Source organism: Ambystoma mexicanum, chromosome 2p (genome assembly GCF_040938575.1).
Source record: "Ambystoma mexicanum isolate Mex_15411 chromosome 2p, UKY_AmexF1_1, whole genome shotgun sequence".
Taxonomy (NCBI): domain Eukaryota; kingdom Metazoa; phylum Chordata; class Amphibia; order Caudata; family Ambystomatidae; genus Ambystoma; species Ambystoma mexicanum.
The window spans coordinates 1362809265-1362827506 of NC_090923.1; the positions used below are offsets into that span (position 1 = coordinate 1362809265).

Here is an 18242-nt window from a genome sequence, read left to right on the forward strand (position 1 = left end):
CAGCTCTCCTCCCCACGTTAGATCTCACGGAGGAAGGCTGTCCTTGTAAGCAGGATGACACACTCTGGCTCGTTTTTTTGGGAACTGATTTAGTTAAGTTCTTAAGAATGAAAAAAGAGTGCAAATGTAAACTTTTACTTTTTTTATTTTTACTTTTATTTCATGTTTCTATTTTGTAAAGGTCAGTTTCGACCAAAACAAAAAAAAAATTAAAAAAAAAGATGTCACACTCTGGCTTGGTTTTCAACACAATAAAACGTTCAAAAACATGGATTGAGCCCCGCCTGGCCTTCCACGTTAAAGTCTCGTTTCCTGACTTCCAACTAATGTTTCAACAAAAGTTCACGTAGGTCCCCTCTGTTAGGCTCAGACCTTTCACAACAAAGTTCAACAAAAACTTGCAAGGGGGCTTCCTTCCCCAAGCTTTTTACACTTCGGGTCTCCCTCTGTCGGTCTCAGACCACTTTCGGATGTCGAAGACTTTCAAATGTGCATGGCTTTCTTTAAAAGACCACTGCAGGGCCACTTCGACCCATGGTTCATGGTTTAACTTTCACTCTCCCCTTCTCTAGGAGTTAATTTTGCTTACTTCATTTTTGCCGTTCAGTCACTTTATCGCTTCATACAATGTATCTTTCACTGAGACTTTCGAATGGGCTACTTCCTTTCGCCGAACCACTCTGTTACTTAGTATTGCTGATTTCCCAGCTGTCCTTACTGTAAAGATCATTCACAGGTCTGTCTTTCTTCACGTCTCACAACGCATACGTGCAGCCTTCACTTGTGATATAATGTTGCTACTTCAAACTTTAACACACACCGGTCTCTCAGCTCGCTTGCCAACTCACCGGCTTGAAGGGGCCCCTGAGGGACCCTTGAATGTGGAAACAAGGCGCAGTCACCACACACGAACTGATACACCAGACACAAGGTTGTATTCCCAAAAGTTAGGGTTTATTGCAAAGTAAATAGTCTCAGTTGGCCAACTGGTCTCACGCCCCGTGACGTGTGTCTAACAGACCTCGGGAGACGCAAGAGAGTGAGACACAAACATCAGTTACATATATACAAAACTAACATCTTACAATCAGTAGTGTCACATCAAAACCCGCCCCTTGCACATCTCCTTTGAACTGAGCACGATCATTGACAATTGTGACGAGTATGACACCTCAAACATTTGTTTTAGCAACAGTTTGCAATTTTGTAAAGCTGCAGACATAAGTCTTTGTTGAAAAGAACAGAATGCTTCTGTTCTCGCTAGCAAGCTGCATGTGGGGGGGAGAGCCACATTCCAGGCCTTCCTATCTCCTAGTTTCTATTTGAGTCCTGGGGGTCAACTCGCTCTTCAGGACACTACAGGGCTCAAGAAGGGGGGCTGCAAAGAAGAACATAATTCAAGCAAGTTAATGTTCGTTCTGAGTATTTTCACTGTGTTTTCGAGACACACTGGCACCTGTGGGCTGATTAGGATGCCTCGCTGCCCTCTTTCAAGGATAGCGTGCAGGAGGAGACTGGGTATTTCTATCAGGGTTGCTACGTTATGTTTCAGCATATTTCCCTTGGCCTTGCATTGCACACTGGTAAAGCAGAATATCATGTCAGCAAAGCATTTAGAACAGAAAGCAATAAGCAAACGTTAGAGAAAACAAGATGGTGATTTCTGTCACCTTAAAATGGCCGCACTTCGGTCAAGCTTATGATTATGTATTACTAACACTAAGAGCATGAGACGGTTGGTCTTAGGCCAACATGGTACATTTCCCCATGATCAAGGGGTGTCTGTTTTTCTGGATCGACAAACCCTCCTTTTGGCCGTATGCCAAACGTCTCATCCGTACATTGCATCCTCTTCCGGCCACGTATCTGTTTCAGATTCTGATTCTGAATCAGACTCTGAATCTTGCATATTTTCAGTTTCCTCCTCATTGTCACCTATGTCAATGGACATGAATTCTTGACTGTCTTTGTCTCTTCTCTACCAAGGATACTTGATCTACTAGTGCTCTTTTTCTCTATCATCTGTACACATCCTTCACTAATTTCGGTGCATATCACAGGTAGGCAGTGTATGCAACAACAACATGTCATGAATATCCCTAGTACTGCTATCAGAAGCACAAATAGTTTCCATCCCCATGAATATAATAATTCCCAGAACCAGAAACTTATATCCCAACCCCCGTCTTGGGTATGGAGTTCAGAACTTAATACATGTAATTTTCTTATTGCCTCGAAAATCGTGGGAGGAGTCGTTTACAAATACACAGCACGCTGATCCCACAATTTTGCAAACACCACCACGATTAACCAGGATTACATCAAGAGCCATTCTGTTTTGCAGTGTCATCAATCTAACCCCTTTCTCCTCCAACGTCAGGTTGTATAATATATCTGTTGTTCCGTTTATTGTTTTTTCTAAGATTCTGGATAATCGTCGAATATTATAGGAGTTTATTGCTTGGGCCAAAAATTGTATAAATGATTTTGCTACATCTACTGCTATTAATCCGTCTTCATTACTTCTTCGTGGCCTAGGTCTAGATAGTTTGGCTATGTCTGTTGTTTCTAAGAAAAACACTCCTGGGAACAGTAGTCTTAAATAGCATGTACCTCCCCAGTTTCTAGGTAACCAAGGATACGCTTTATCTCGACATATGAAATACACCGGGTCACCTACGTACACTGGCTCTACTTCCCTATTAATAATCGCTGTATTTATACATCTAGTGAATGTCCCTACAAAATAGGAGCCCTTCTTTTTTAAACAAAGAGGAACAGATTGTGGGCTGTAGTTTACTGTGTAAGAGGGGGGCACTGCATCTTTATTTCCTTATGATCTTATGCGATTTACGATCACAGATGACTTTTCTGGTGCAGACAGTCTATCTCGTGGCATTGGTTTGGGCATAGCTTTTGGTGTTATCATCCGTGCTTTATGAAATATTGAGCAACCTATGGGTCTCATAATAATTTCTTCAAATTAATTCATGTTTGTGCTATCTAATTGACCCGTTTCGCTTTTATTCCTTTTTCCATAATACAATGTACTCAGAGATGCACTGCATGCAGAACTTAATGTCAGTGGCTGCACGTACCAACCTATTCCTTTGCCACCATGCTGTGGCAAATGAGCACACACCCAACAGTTGTTCTTTTTCAAAATTGAATGTGTCATGTTCATAATTTGCAGTAATGTATTATTTCCATAACCCTCTCTTTGTCTCTCTTCCATTGGGGACAGAGTGTAAGTAATTACATAAACAGGGCTTTCGGTGGTCGAGATGTTCCTAATTGGTAAGAGAATTTCTAAAGGGTGCATCTCCTCTAAATGCCACAGTACCAGTGCTGTTATTACTGGGGCCATTATGCTCATTATGCACATGATTATCGTCAAGGTCAGCATGGAATTCTTTTGGTAACTTGTTCTATGCAATCTTTCAGTTTCTATGTTTGATTCATTATCAGCATCGTCAGCAATGGTGCAGGAGGGGGCAAAAGCTAGTTCTGGCATCTTCTCTCACGGTCCTTCTTCCTCAGCGATTCTCATCATGGATATCTCTCCTCGCTGCAGTTGTCCGAACGTCAATGAGTTCGATAAATGTCAACTGTCTATTCTGCCAGTTCTCAGCAGCCTGGATTGCTTACACGTTGGGCAAGATCTCTTATGCGTTAGTATACTGCTTAAAGAACTTCAGAGCAGTTATCAATTGCCTTCTGTACCATGTGCGCCCCGCTTGTCCGCTCGGGTTCAGGACACATGGATTTGATGTTAGCACCGAGGAGTCTCGCTTTTGGGCTGTCTGACTTGCACAACCCTCACGTTGCTCTCCTCTAGGCCTCCGGTTCCTACTTCATTCGAGAATAGGAAACAGGCAACAAAAGATTGATGAAACGAAGATTTGATCACTCCTTTTTCCGACTTCGTAGATTGTACCGCCTTGCTCCTGGTACCGTGTGATCAACGAATAGTGTGGGTGTTATTCCGGACTCAAGCTTGGAGTCAGCCTGGGGCGCAATGACAGATGATGATGGGCGCCCAGGCGACGATGCAGGCTGTGGCGCAACAGAGGATGGTGGGTGCCGCAGAGGTATTCACTTGGTGTCAGCCAGCAGTGATGCAGAATCTGCTGGACAACGTTGGGGGATTCTTTGCCCTTCCTCTTTTATGGCAATCTCATCAGGCTTTATTTCAGAATCAGGCAGTTTCTGTGGCAAAGAACTGGCAATTGTTTCTTTCGTTTCTGGAACCGCTGTTTCTTTCCAGTCGCCTTGATCAGTCAGTTTTTCAGATGGTGGCGGCACCTTTTTTGCATGGGTGGCATGGATCCACGCTTTACGCCCATCCACACCAATGGCCGTCTGCGTTGTCAAGAGTATCAAATAGGGACCACGCCACCTGGGTGCCAATGATGTTTTTTGTTCAAAACTTTTAAGCAGCACCCAGTCACCTGGCTCCAGTGTGTGTCCCGGGCCAGTATATCTGATCGGTAGCGCCTCCTGCACCTGCTGATGAATAAAACGCAATTTTTGAATCAGGAGATTACAATAAATGCTGAGCACTGGGTATTCAACTTCGTTCAGTTTCTTCGGCTGAGGTGCACACCAAACATTCGCCGGTCTCCCCATGACTATCTCATATGGGGAGAGCCCAGTTCTCGCCTGCACAGATGTTCGCATGCATAATAGTGCTATTGGTAACGCATCTACCCAACTTAACTTGCTTCCTGTACATATCTTGCTAATCTTAGATTTCAGGATTCCGTTGTGGCATTCAATAAGACAGGCCGACATCGGATGTCTCGAACCATGGAATCGCTTATCGATCTGGAGACCTGCACAAATCTGTAGTACTACTGCACCTACAAAATGCGGACCATTATCTGACCATATGACACGGGGCAGGCCAAAAGGGGAGAAATATTCCTTCAACATCACTTTCGCCGTGCTTATAGCAGTGCAGTCTTTCAATTGATATGCTTCCACCCATTTGCTAAATGCACATATAACCACTAGGACATACTTCAAGTTTTGGCATCACTCCATTTCTATGAAATCAAAATGGATCACCTCAAATGGCATAGAGGTAGGGCCAAAACTGCCTGTTGGAGTCACCGTTCCCTTCCCCACATTTTGTTGTAGGCACGTGATACAATTCTGTACCAAACTCTCGGCATTCTTTTTTATGAGTGGATTTTCCCAAACTGTGGCTAGATGTTGAATTATTTTCTTTGCACAGATATGAGTGGGGCTGTGAGCCATCGTGACCATTGCATTTACATAGGCATTTGGCAACATCCAATTCCCGCTCTTTTTGTCCACCCAACAACCCTCCAGATCTAATTCTGCAGAGCCCTCAGCCCACGCTTGGATTTCATCAACAGTGGCTTCCGCCTGGATCTCTTTGACAGTAGCAATTCTATTCTCTATCATGCAGGGCACCTCTTCAGACTGTACTGTAAACATCTTTGTACTCATATCATTGGCCGTTTGTTTTGAAATTCTGTCTGCAAACGTGTTTCCCTCTCCCACTTTACATGTTACCTTCTTGTGCGCCTCGCATTTCATTATTTCTAGGTGCTTTGGACACGTGAGTGCAGACAGCAATCGTACAATCAAAGAGCCATGTTGGATTCTAGCCCCATGTGATGTTAGGAAACCTCTCTCAGCCCAGAGTCGGCCAAAGTTATGAACCACGCCAAAGACGTACTGACTGTCAGTATATATATTCACGCTCAGATTCTCATCTATCTCACAAGCTCTGGTTAATGCTATTATTTCTGCCGCTTGTGCAGAGTTGTAAGGGATTCTTTTGCTCTCCACAATACTCTTTACCGTGGTGATGGCATATGCGGCAGTTGAAGTGCTGTCAGGTAATTTAAAGCAGGAACCGTCACAAAACAGTTCTCCATCTGGTTCTTTTAGTGGGGTATCACTTAAATCAATTCTCCCTTTTGTTTCTTCCTAAGTAACCATTAAACAATCATGGGGGGTGATTCATTTCCACCAAGGTTTTCCCCGGGCATTGGCATTAATTCTGCTGGATTCAAAGCGCTACACCTCATAATTTGCATGTGGGGTGCAAACAACACAATTTCATATCTAGTCAATCTAGCAGAAGTGAGGTGTTGCGTCTGCGTTCTATTGAGTAGAACATCTATGGCATGTGGCACCATCAAAATTAAAGTGTCCCTCAATACCATCCCTTCTGTTTGTTTCACTGACGCAGCAGCCGCTGCAACAGCTCGCAAACATCGTGGTAGTGCGGGCTACAGGGTCCAGCGCAGAATAAAAATAGCCGCATTACCTATTTCTTCCACCTTGTTCCTGTGTTTTAAGACGACCAATGCGCAGCCGTCATTCTCATGCACAAACAATTTAAAAATCTTTTCATAATTTGGTGTCCCCAAAACTGGAGCAGAACGCAATGCAGTTTTTAGTAAGTCAAATGCTCTCTGACATTCTTCATTCCACTGCAAGGGCATCACAACATCTTTCTTTGTCAACTCCACCATCGGCTTCACAATTAAGGCAAAATTCACTATCCATTGCCGACAATAAGAAGCCATGCCTATTATAGCTCTGACTCCTTTTTATGTTTTTGGAATAGGCATACCAGAAATGCTTTCTATTCTCTCCGGCGTTAGTCTTCTCCCTTCTTTCGAAAGTAAGTAACCCAAATAAGCCACTTCCTCTCGACAATACTGAAACTTTTTTAAGCTGGCTTTGTGGCCATGCGCTGCTAAGTGTGTTAATAGTAAAATGGTACTCTCTTTACAAATCTCCTCTGTGTCTGCTACGATCAACAGATCATCTATATATTATAGCAATACACAACCTGTTGGTAGCTCTAGCATATCTAGTTGTTCTTTTAATGCTCTACTATAGATGCTGGGCGTTCTGTGTAGCCTTGAGGAATGCGCTCGAAAGTAAACGATCGCCCTCCTAGTGTGAAAGCGAACAGATATCTACTTTCTTTGTGTACTGGAATACTGAAGAAAGCATTTTTCAAATCAATAACACTAAAATACTTTGCGGAAGCTGGGATCATTGTCAAAATTGTGGTAACATCCGGAACCAATGGGAATTGGGGATCTACTAGCTTGTTTAGTGCACGCAAATCAATTATGAAACGATATGGTACCTCATTACCTCCTTTCTTATACACCGGAAGAATGCTGCCTGTAATCTCTTCAATCACTCCCAATTTTACCAAATCAGACACAATACTTTTCAATCCTTTCTCTCCGTCTGCTGAAATTTTATACTGTGGAATACGTGGCAACGTTACTCCCTCTTTCAATGTAATCTTCACTGGCTCTATCTTCAAGCATCCCACGTCATTATCATGTATTGCCCATATACAAGTTTGCACGTCACTCAATTCTCCTGGCAAAGGCTTGGACAAAAATTCTGACACTGGTACATTCTGTGGCGCAATAGTTAAAAACACTCCATCTGGTGTACAGTGAATAACTGCACTCATTTTTTTCAATAAGTTTAATCCCAAAAGATTCTCCCCACAATTCTCTGTCAACAGGAATGGACAGTATTCAGTGAATGGGCCTGATGTTACGGCTACTGGTTGGGACACTGGATTAATCACTGGGGTACCTGCGAACCCTACTGAGATATTTTTATGCCCTGACAGTGGTATCTCTGGAACTAAGTGATGGTCTATCGAGCACTTTTGTGACCCTGTATCTACGAGGAATCTATGCTCTTCATTCCCGACTTTCATTTCTACGTAGGGTCCTTTCTGATTCACGGGAATAGATACTTGTTCCGACCCCTGTCTTGGGCCGTCCTATTGGGGTAACAACACATCATCTGAGGTGTAGTCACTGTTATTATTGTAATATGCACCCGCTTGAGTATCAAAAATGTTACCGCCTCTTCCTCGATTTCCATTTTGCATACCCTGATGATTTTGATTCTGGGTAAAAGTAGTTTGATTCAGAGCCTGGCCTTGATTCTGTGCTCCATTCCCTTGACTGTTCTGGTGCTGCTGCATATGGTTTCTCTTGTGGCCATTTGTTCCTGGGTGCCCTCTGTGCTGTCTTCTCTGACCGTACCCACCTCTATTTTGTAAATGTGGACATTGCGCTCGCCAGTGTCCTTCCTCTCTGCAACACGCACATTGATTTAATCCCAAGGGCCCTCTGTGCATATTCAAATTACTCCTGCTCTGTGCATTTACCCTTCACCTGTTGTGTCCTGATACTTGCTGGTGTACAACCGTTGTTTTTAAATTTGTTCTTTCCTTCGCTTCCTTCTCTTTCTCTGTATTCACTCGATTTTCATAATATTGGGCCATGTGTAATACTTCTCCTAACGTTTTCGCTTGCCATGCACTTTCTGATGTCATTATTAAGTTTTGAATCGGGAGTATTAATCCTCTCACATATTTGTCAACAAATAACCTTTTTCCTGCTTCCGTGCTTACATCCTGTCCACTGAAGTCTGTAAATACTTCCTCAAATCTATTAAAATAATCTGTAGCCAACTCGTCATTTCCTTGAACACACACAGTCAATTTGTCCCATTGAATTCTTTTCTCTGGGACTAATTCTTTCAATTTTTGTACTATTCGTGCCGGTAACGCCGTCATATTCGGCCCCGGTTTCGCGCCTTCTTCTTTATTTCTATCCTCCTGCATTAAATTTGCCCAAGTGGCGCCATAGGCCGTCTCATCATCTACCTTCCTTATCCGTTTCCATATGTCCGCTGGCAGGATTACTGGGAATATTAGATCTATATCACTCATAGTGAACACTGATGATTGCAATAAAGACTCTACTTCTTTATAGAAGCCCGCTGGGTTCTTTTGTATATCAGGGATCGTTTGGTTTATGTTATTTACTTCCTGTCTAGAGAAAGGGACGTGCACATATAGAGCTGTGTAATGTGCTGGAGTTATCTGAGCTGGAGCGGTACCTACCGCAGGAATCTCTACCTTTGGTACAAAGGTAGGGGGCACTTCCCTCATAGGAAATACCGTGCTCACTGTTCCTCCCCCTTCTCTCATATGCAACAATATTCCAAGATCGAGGGATAAGGCTGTTTCTCCCGTCCCTCGTTCCAATGCCCTCTTATATACTGCCATTGTCTCGGAGCGGGTGGGGGCTAGCTCTCTACTCGCGTATATCCCGGTTTATCAGGTATTCAACCATTGTCTGTAATGCTTTCCTTTTCAACGGTAGAGAATATTCATCAAATATTCCATGTATTTCCATCGCAGGAATACTAGGGTCTGCCATCCATTTTAACGCCTCTCGTATGCATACTTTTAGCCCAGCCCCAGTCTGTCCTGCTGGCGACAAGAATCGCTGCTGTCTATTGGGTACCGTTTCTTTCCTACCCCTCTCAATATCTTTCCTACTATACCCCGGTGTGGCAAGTACTTCAGAATATTCTTCATCAAGTTCATTCTTAAGTTCAAAAAGTCGGTCCACATGCTCTTTTATTTCTTCATCTCTCTCTCTACAACGGGCTAATGCATTCAAATCCAACAATCGTTGTGGCGGAAACTTCCCAATTAACTTTTTCCATTGTTTCGACAAATATTCCCCCATGCATTCCAACAATACCTGTCTTTCATTGCTTCTCCTGAAATCATACATCGACGCTAGCGTGGCCGCCTCATCATTCTCATCTATATACATTTCCGCCTGCTCTTGCAACTCTCACTTTCTCTCCTTGCTGATCACCCTGTGGGTCACTCTCACACATTCACTTTGTTCAAGTTTGCTTATTGGGGGAGCAGTCGGGGCGGAGACACCATCTTGGGCGGAAGGTGCGGAGGGGGCAGTGTAAGCGAGAGATGTCTGTTGGGGCTGTGGTAATTGCAAAACACTCGGGGCGTGCTGACTAGTGGGCGGCGCGGTTACTGATGCAGCCTGTGGCTGTACTGGGGTTGGGAGGGGCTGAGCAGCAGCTACTGACTTAGTCTTTTTAGTTTCTATTCTCTGGCCTTGTTTCGTTTCAGTTAATATTTTATTTATCAATTCGTCTGATGAGTGTATCTCTCTTTGTGGATATATTTTCTCGATATTTAACTGGTCGCGTCTATTTGCTTTCCTCAAGCTATTACTCCACTCCTCCTCCTCCTTTTCTGATTTCGATTTATGCCTGCGTGCATGTTACTCTCTACTTCTAAATCGGACCATCGCTTCCCTCCTCCAATCTCTAAGGATATCGAGTGCTGCGGGGCGTGTTTGTTTACTTATCAAAACCTTTTCCAGGTTATCTATTTGATCCATCTCAAAACTCCCATTCCTCGGCCACTGAAGATCTTCCTGCTTTCTGGTTTGCTTATGCCAAATTTCACAAAACATTATCGCTCCCACACCATATTTCACATACATATCATAAGCCGGCGTTCCACCCAGAGGTGCAACCTGGCCAGTTTCCAAATATTGTCTGCCGCAGCGGAAAAACCCTGCTAGGGTGGACAATACCCAGGCATGTTTTAACCTTACCCTTGGTTAATCAAACTTCCTCAGGGGGTTTGATTTTGCAAATCAACTCTCAACCAATATCAGGATTACTTACGAATCGGGGCACGACTCACCTGATTAGTCAGTTTGTCTTTCCAAGACACAGTTCGTCCGTATACTGATGCAACCAATGACGTTGTGTCTGCGTATCTCGGCTCTGCCTCGTTTCGGGACCCTCGCCTCCTTGTTCACTGGCCGGGCACGTCGATCAGGGATCAGCTGTATGCAGATCTGCAGAAAGGAGTCTCATCGCTTACGCAGGGGCGCCCCGTACACCTCTTGATCCCGGCTCGATCGTTCCCGTCCTCGCCGTTCTTACTGCCTTCCTTATTTTGCAACATACACGATGGAACAAGTGGGGGAGGGTCCCTATTCGGGGGCCATCTTGAAGGGGCCCCTGAGGGACCCTCGAATGTGGAAACAAGGCACAGTCACCACACACAAACTGATACGCCAGACACGAGGTTGTATTCCCAAAAGCTAGGGTTTATTGCAAAGTAAATAGTCTCAGTTGGCCAACTGGTCTCACGCCCCGCGACGTGTGTCTAACGGACTTCGGGAGACGCAAGACAGCGAGACACAAACATCAGTTACGTATATACAAAACTAACATCTTACAATCAGTAGTGTCACATAAAAAACCACCCCTTGCACATCTCCTTTGAACTGAGCATGATGATTGACAATCGTGACGAGTATGACACCTCAAACATTTGTTTTAGCAATAGTTTGCAATTTTGTAAAGCTGCAGACATAAGTCTTTGTTGAAAAGAACACAATGCTTTTGTTCTCGCTAGCAAGCTGCATGTGGGGGGGAGAGCCACATTCCAGGCCTTCCTATCTCCTAGTTTCTATTTGGGTCCTGGGGGTCAATTCGCTCTCCAGGACTCTACAGGGCTCAAGAAGGGGGGCCACAAAGAAGAACATAATTCAAGCAATTTAATGTTCGTTCCGAGTATTTTCACTGTGTTTTCGAGACACACTGACACCTGTGGGCTGATTAGGATGCCTTGCTGCCCTCTTTCAAGGATAGCGCGCGGGAGGAGACCGGGTATTTCTATCAGGGTTGCTACGTTATGTTTCAGCATATTTCCCTTGGCCTTGGATTGCACACTGGTAAAGCAGAATATCATGTCAGCAAAGCATTTAAAAAAGAAAGCAATAAGCAAACGTTGGAGAAAACAAGATGGCGATTTCTGTCACCTTAAAATGGCCGCACTTCGGTCAAGCTTATGATTATGTATTACTAACATAAGAGCATGAGTCGGTTGGTCTTTGGCCAACATAGTACATTTCCCCATGATCGAGGGGTGTCTGTTTTTCTGGATCGACAGGTTGTGTGTGTTACTTTGTTTGGTTTTACGATTTCCAATTCACGTGTCAAGGTTAGTACCACAGGCGTCCTTGAAACACAATGCAGCCTTCTGATGTGGGATCTGGCCTTCTCCACGTGTCTTTCACAGCCTTTCAGAGGCAACGACCTACAGTAGGGAACTCTTGGGGATTTCGACCCGCTCCTCTCGTCCCTTGGTCTGTCGCTCTGCTCCAGTAGGTTTGCCTTTGCCCTGGAAGTTCTGCTCATACCCGTGTTGCGCCTTGCTCAGAGTGTGTTTCTAGGTTCTACCTTTTATTTGTGTGATGAGATAATTGGTATCAGGTGTATGCACTTACAATCAAGTGCCTGACTTTGCCTGAAATGATTAGCGGGACATGTCCAGTACGATGTGTGAAAGTTAATGTTTGCCCTGGCCACCTTAGAGAGAGATCCCCGGGGACTAGCAGGTGAGACACCCTCTGGTTTCTCACAGGACTCGGTGGGATAAGTTTAGGTTGATCAACCTTGACTACAAGTAAAAAGTCAGGGGAATCCCCAACAGTTGTAGGGTCAAGGCTATTGACCTAACAGTTGGATTTCTTTTTAACCCTTATTGCCACATTCAGATCACTTCAAAGCCACACAAGGTAATAGATGAAATTCAAGAGCTAGAGGGTTTGAAGAGAAATTGAAAGGTATAGAAGGGAAATTAAAGGAAACTTGACAGTACGTTAGAGGCTAGTTAGGACAAGAAAATCCCAGGCTAACTCTATCTTCCCACCACAGCATCTGCCGGCAGTATCTCATGATTTTTCCAACAGTAATTACTTCTAAGTAATTACTTTGAAAACAGTATGACTCATATAAGGGGTTGTGGGTTAAGGGGTTAAAAGAGGTGTTGAGGGGCTTAGGGTAGTGGTACTAGTGTAGTGGAAGGAAGGTTTGGTGGTGGAAGCCCCCAATACAATAATTACAATTCAAAGGGATTTTTCTTAGAAGTAATGACTTAGAAGTAAATTACTTCGAAGTAATTACTGTCTGCAAATTGACATGTAACTCTTTAAACAGGACCTTTTCACTCACGGTCTCTTTAATTATAGACGCATTCACCTGGAGAGCCCAGAGCTAAAGTGAGTGAGAGGAAAGCAGATCTGGGGGAACTCTTGGGTGTTCTCTGTTTCCGTAGTTCATTGGTCTGCAACAGGTGTCTCTCCGGACAATTTGTTCTGCGACCTTCATGAACCCTCATCATTGACTACACTGTCTATGGATAATGGGAGTTGTAGTCCAAAACATCCGGAGAGTGAAAGGTTGAAAAGGGATTCTAGGAGAACAGCTAGGTTTAAAGATAGCCCTTCTGAGTTTCCATAGGTTTTAAAGGGTACTTTGGCAGATGTTGCAGCAGCAAGAATTATTTTTTTGTTTGTTATTGTTATGGCTGAAACAAATCAACCTTTCAATACACAGTAAATAAGTAAATAAACAGTACATCAATGCAACGATACACACTATATATCACATTTCTATAAATTCATCCTTTAAAAACATTTCACATATCCATAAAATATCCATAATTTCATAAGACAATATTCAACATGAGAAATTCAAAATAGAGACTCTCATAACAATATATAGACAATCCTTATCCTTATTTCCAAAGTTCCCTCTCAATTTTAAACAATTGGTAAAATATTTAACGATAATAAAAATTGTATTACTGCTAAAATCACCAAGACCCTTTGTCCACTTAAAATCATTCGCCATAGATCTTCAGTTAAATTTCTACAATCTCTACAACAGTTTTCCAAAAAGAACCTCCTTTGCGTCAGCAGCTTGGGGAAAGCTACCACTATATGCCTCAAGGTCTCCCTTCCTTGATGGTGCTCACAGAACCTACATGCTCTTTGTCCAACTGGGTATTTGATTTGGTATGATTTATTCATAGTGTTCTACAAAAAGCATGAGACTCATAACACTTGGAAGTACCAAAGCGTACATGATTGTTAACCTTTGACGCTATATTTAGGGTGAGCATTTGAACGCATCATGACCAAACAAAATCAAGCTTGCTGTTGATGCTTAAATCGTCCACTACATCAGATGTTGTTTGCCGTGATAATGTGTACATGTTTTGTCTAAAGGACTGTGGAGGTGTCACGCTTGCAGTATTTATTTGACAGTGAATACATGCTGACCTCCTGGAAGGCTTGTCTTTCAGCATTCACCAGTGACAACTGTACAATTCTAACCTGTCTGTGTTTTTGTCCCCTGTTCCCTGCTAGACGGACCGACAATCTTAAGTAAAATTGAAGCTGCTCTGATAAATGAGAACTTGTCCGTGGATGTCGTGGATCAGTGCCTTGTTTGTCTCAAAGAGGAATGGATGAAGTAAGATTACCCTTTGTATTTTTTCTGCGCTTTCTTACCTTCCAATATGCAATTAACTTCTACTCAGATAAGCCTATCCTTTTAAAATGGACCCTTTTCCATTTGCTTTCAGTGTGCGTTTGTATGACTAATGCAAGGCAGATGTGAGCATCTCTGTCCTCCTAAATTGATTGATAGCTGGCACAGACTTTGTGGACACAATTCACAAAACAGAAGAATAGTGTGTTGTCTCTTGCATCCAGGACCGCCTGTGCGTAAGTCCCAATATTCAAAGAGTGCAGGAGGTATGGACTACGAAAGCAAAGGTCTTGCAGTCTGCTCCTCTTCGCAAGGGCCATGCATTCCTCCAACACCCAGAAATGCAACAGCCCACAGGAATCTCTTGGTTAGAGAGGACAAAACAGCTCTCCACCTGATTGGGTGGTGAGTTTAAACGGCCTCATAACTGGCAAAGCATTGTTTACCCTTTCACCCCTGCTTCTGAGTGGTAAAGACCACTTGCTGCACTGTGCTTTCCCCTGCACCTGGTTTGTGATGGGGTGTGCCGGTTGCAGGGAAATCTTCCACGGTGACAGGCATTTCCAAATGGACATCTCTTAGAGAATCCATGATGCACTCTGGGGTGTACCCGCTACTCCCATGGCACAATGGAAATATACACTTTCGACCGGAGGGCAGTCTTGGTACAGAAAAGCCAAACAAAGATGGGTCAAACATAAATCCAATGTAAGGACAGGTTCAGTTAAATCCCCAGTTGCACAACACTTTAAAGATTTCAAACATTCTGTGGCCAAATTGCAATTTGTTATTCTTGAACATGTGGTATTACCCAGGCGAGGTGGTAACCTACAAAGACTCTTACAACAGAGAGAGACATATTGGATCGAGCGTTTGGATTCAATGTACCCTACAGGAATGAACCTTGAATGGGATCTATACTGCTTTTTGTAAATCAAGATACTGTTTGTCATGATCCTGTATATATTCTTCTGATCTGACATGTTGTGAATTATGTTGTTGTAGGATTGTGAAATTCATGAGAAATCTAGGGAATTTTCAATATTATATAAAATCTCTTGACAAATAGTGATGACACATCGCTGCTATGATATAAGGATTAAGAATTGGCTTGTGAGTTGAATGACATCTGAGGTATCAAAGAACAACTGTGACTGATGAAAAATACCATTTTGTTTAGTTCTTTTATGCATACAATATAGGAACTTAACTGTTGGTTATGTGTTCTATGAGAAAGACTTTGGTCAGACACGATGAAGTCAATGGTGTATGGATCATTGAGTCGCAAGATGCTTCTTTAATTATGTAACATCGAGGATAAGTTTAGGCTAAGAAGTACACATGACGGCCCAACATGTCACGTGATTTAATGAGAGAAATTGGTTCCCTAAGAGTAAGTCTTTAATCGTCATCACTATTAACTGATGAGAGAAAGTGGCATTCGAATAGAAAAATCTGATAATATACTCTATGACTAACCAGGATGTACATGGGAACGTAGTGACGGTTTTTCGCAACTTTCCATTTTTCTTTCCAAGATGGCGTTGAGCCAGTAGCTCAATGGAAGTATAGAGAAAGGTCTAGCTTCGAGAATTTAACCCGGAACGAATGCTCGTCTCCGGGAGGCGATAAGGGGAGAAGCACGGTTTACCATTACATGGCTGCAGGTGAGCTGCGGTGTAAAACAAAAAGATGTTATAGAATTCGAACTGCTAAATTGGGTAATGTTAATATCTCGGATGCGCGGAGGAATCGCGGATTCACGAGATGCAACGACGCAGTGTATTTACTGAATTAGTCGGCAAAAGTTAAAGACCAATTGGGAACTATTTTTTGCTGTAACCCTTATAGATGTACACAAATTCAAGTAGATCCAACGTGTATTTTGCTCTCTAAACAGGGATTGAAACGCTCGGCGGGGAAAGACTGTAAGGCTTGGACAGACCGTTACCAGCACCTTTTCCAATACGTAGATAATCCTGCTAATTCAGAAAGGGATCCTATTTGAATTCCGTGCAGGTATGCTTTTGTGCAATTTTTTGAATGACTAATTCAGACTCACATGACCCAGAAAGGTGACAATTCTATACATGTCTCTTTCACAGCTGGAGTTTCTTTAAACTCACATAATTACCTGGCCAACTCAACATATCCTTCTGAGGGCTCTACAAACAGCCAGAGGTGAGCCCCAGGTTAAAAGTGATGAATGATGAATAACTTTATTGAATTCCTGTATCTCGGAAGATCTGTTTACTGTGCGAGACACCACGCTTTTTTGCGTAATGTCCGGCCTCAGATCTTCTATGGGGTACAGATAATTCACTGATGTCAAGTATGAAGCCCTGAGGTCAATCTCTGGAACTGAATTTTATAACTTTGATTTGTTTTTAGGGGGGATAATAGTACCCAACAGACAACAGCTGGTTGACAAGTGTAGAAGACACAGGTTAGTGTATGGAAATCTAGTTAGACTTACATTTCTTCAAATTTTATTTACCTTTACAAGTACAGTGAGTACTAAAACATACTGACAAATTTTATTTATTAATTCATAGGAAGAAACGATATCTAATACCTGAAGAAGGGCATCTAGCCCGAAACGCGTAGCAATACGACTAGTGGAGCATGTTTAAATAAGCATCTTTAACAAGACTCCTGGTCCAGATATCGTGACAGTTATAAGAAGCTTTATTAACACTGAAAATTGACTGATAATTACAATTGTGTTAAACTTTGTTTTGTTTTGTGTTGCATACTACTATGATTTTGAATAGTGTGGACTATTGGAATTAGGATAAATTGAATTATATTCTTATGTGAATGTTTATTCTTGGCAAATGTGTATACAGAGTCTTATGAATTATTTAATTTGTGAATTGCAACAACATATGTTTATGATTTATGTGTTTGACATATAATAACATTTAGTGATAAAACAAATACTTCAGTCTTTACTGTATTAGCAGTGCACCTATTTGTGTCTCGGCGGGATTCTGAGGCACCATTTTTTGTTTTCCAATATTTGTCAGATCTGGTAGCACAGATCTAATAGGTTAGCACCTAGAATTGTTTGGTTACTTACTCAACTTGTTTAACATAGCCATCCTTGAATTGTGACATACGAGTACACCTCTACAACCATTCTATGTCACTTGAAAATGTTCCCACCTTCAGAATGCAGTGGTTTTCTCCATTTTGGGCATTGTGATGAACTACCTTGTCTGGCTCTTGGGGTAAAGGGTGGGGTAGCTAGCTATGTGCCCGCTACGCAGGCCCCTTTAGGTAGTACTCAGAGGATCCCATTGCCCCTCCATTCTCCAGTCATTTAGCAGGGCCTCGTCACAGGAAGCAGAAGCCAGCCTCTGTCCCTTTAAGAAAAGCTCCCAATATAAATAGACCCTCTAAACTGCCAGCACTCCTGTGCAATTGTACTCGAAACATCCCATACTGAAATAATGGAAAACCCACCTGCAAAGGGAGATTCAGGCAGGTCACACAATCCTCCTAGACCAGTACCATTAGCATGGCATGGAAAGGTGGGACCTCCAAATCCTGCTTGTAAAGAAAGAAGTTAGGATGCACTACGGTTAGAAATATACTGGGCCGGAAATTGAAATACTGATCACCACAGACAAACTACACACATGAGCAACCTCACTCGGGAAACATTCAGCTGTCTGGATTGTCTACGTGGTAGAACGGTGCCAGGTTGAACACTGAATGGCATTGCAGAATATGGGCCAGCATACATCAAGGGTCCGTTTTGAGTCAAACATGAACACCTTAATAGTGTTAAGCAAGGGCAGTCTCTGGAGACTGGGCCAGGCCACTATATAAACAGCAGGCATTTTCAGGGATGGGTGTTTGGAGAAAGGGGTGGTGAGGATGAAAGAGTTGATTAATCAGTATGGAAGGAGTGCGGTGGCGGGGTAGTGACATAAGAGGAGAGATGGGGTAAATGAATATCAATGAGGTTGGTGGTACCAGCAAGTGATGAGAAGAGTATAGTATGGAGGGGGTCA

General features: G+C 42.9%; 1 protein-coding gene across 3 annotated transcripts in view; it reads left to right on the forward strand.

Moving 5' to 3' along the window:
• FLCN (folliculin) overlaps positions 1 to 18242 on the forward strand; it is a 611825-nt gene that overhangs the window by 502009 nt on the left and 91574 nt on the right. For all 3 annotated transcript variants that reach the window (XM_069645735.1, XM_069645734.1, XM_069645736.1), the window contains exon 11: positions 14097 to 14202. In XM_069645735.1, the coding sequence (XP_069501836.1) occupies positions 14097 to 14202 (106 nt within the window). The remainder of the gene's footprint in view (positions 1 to 14096; positions 14203 to 18242) is intronic.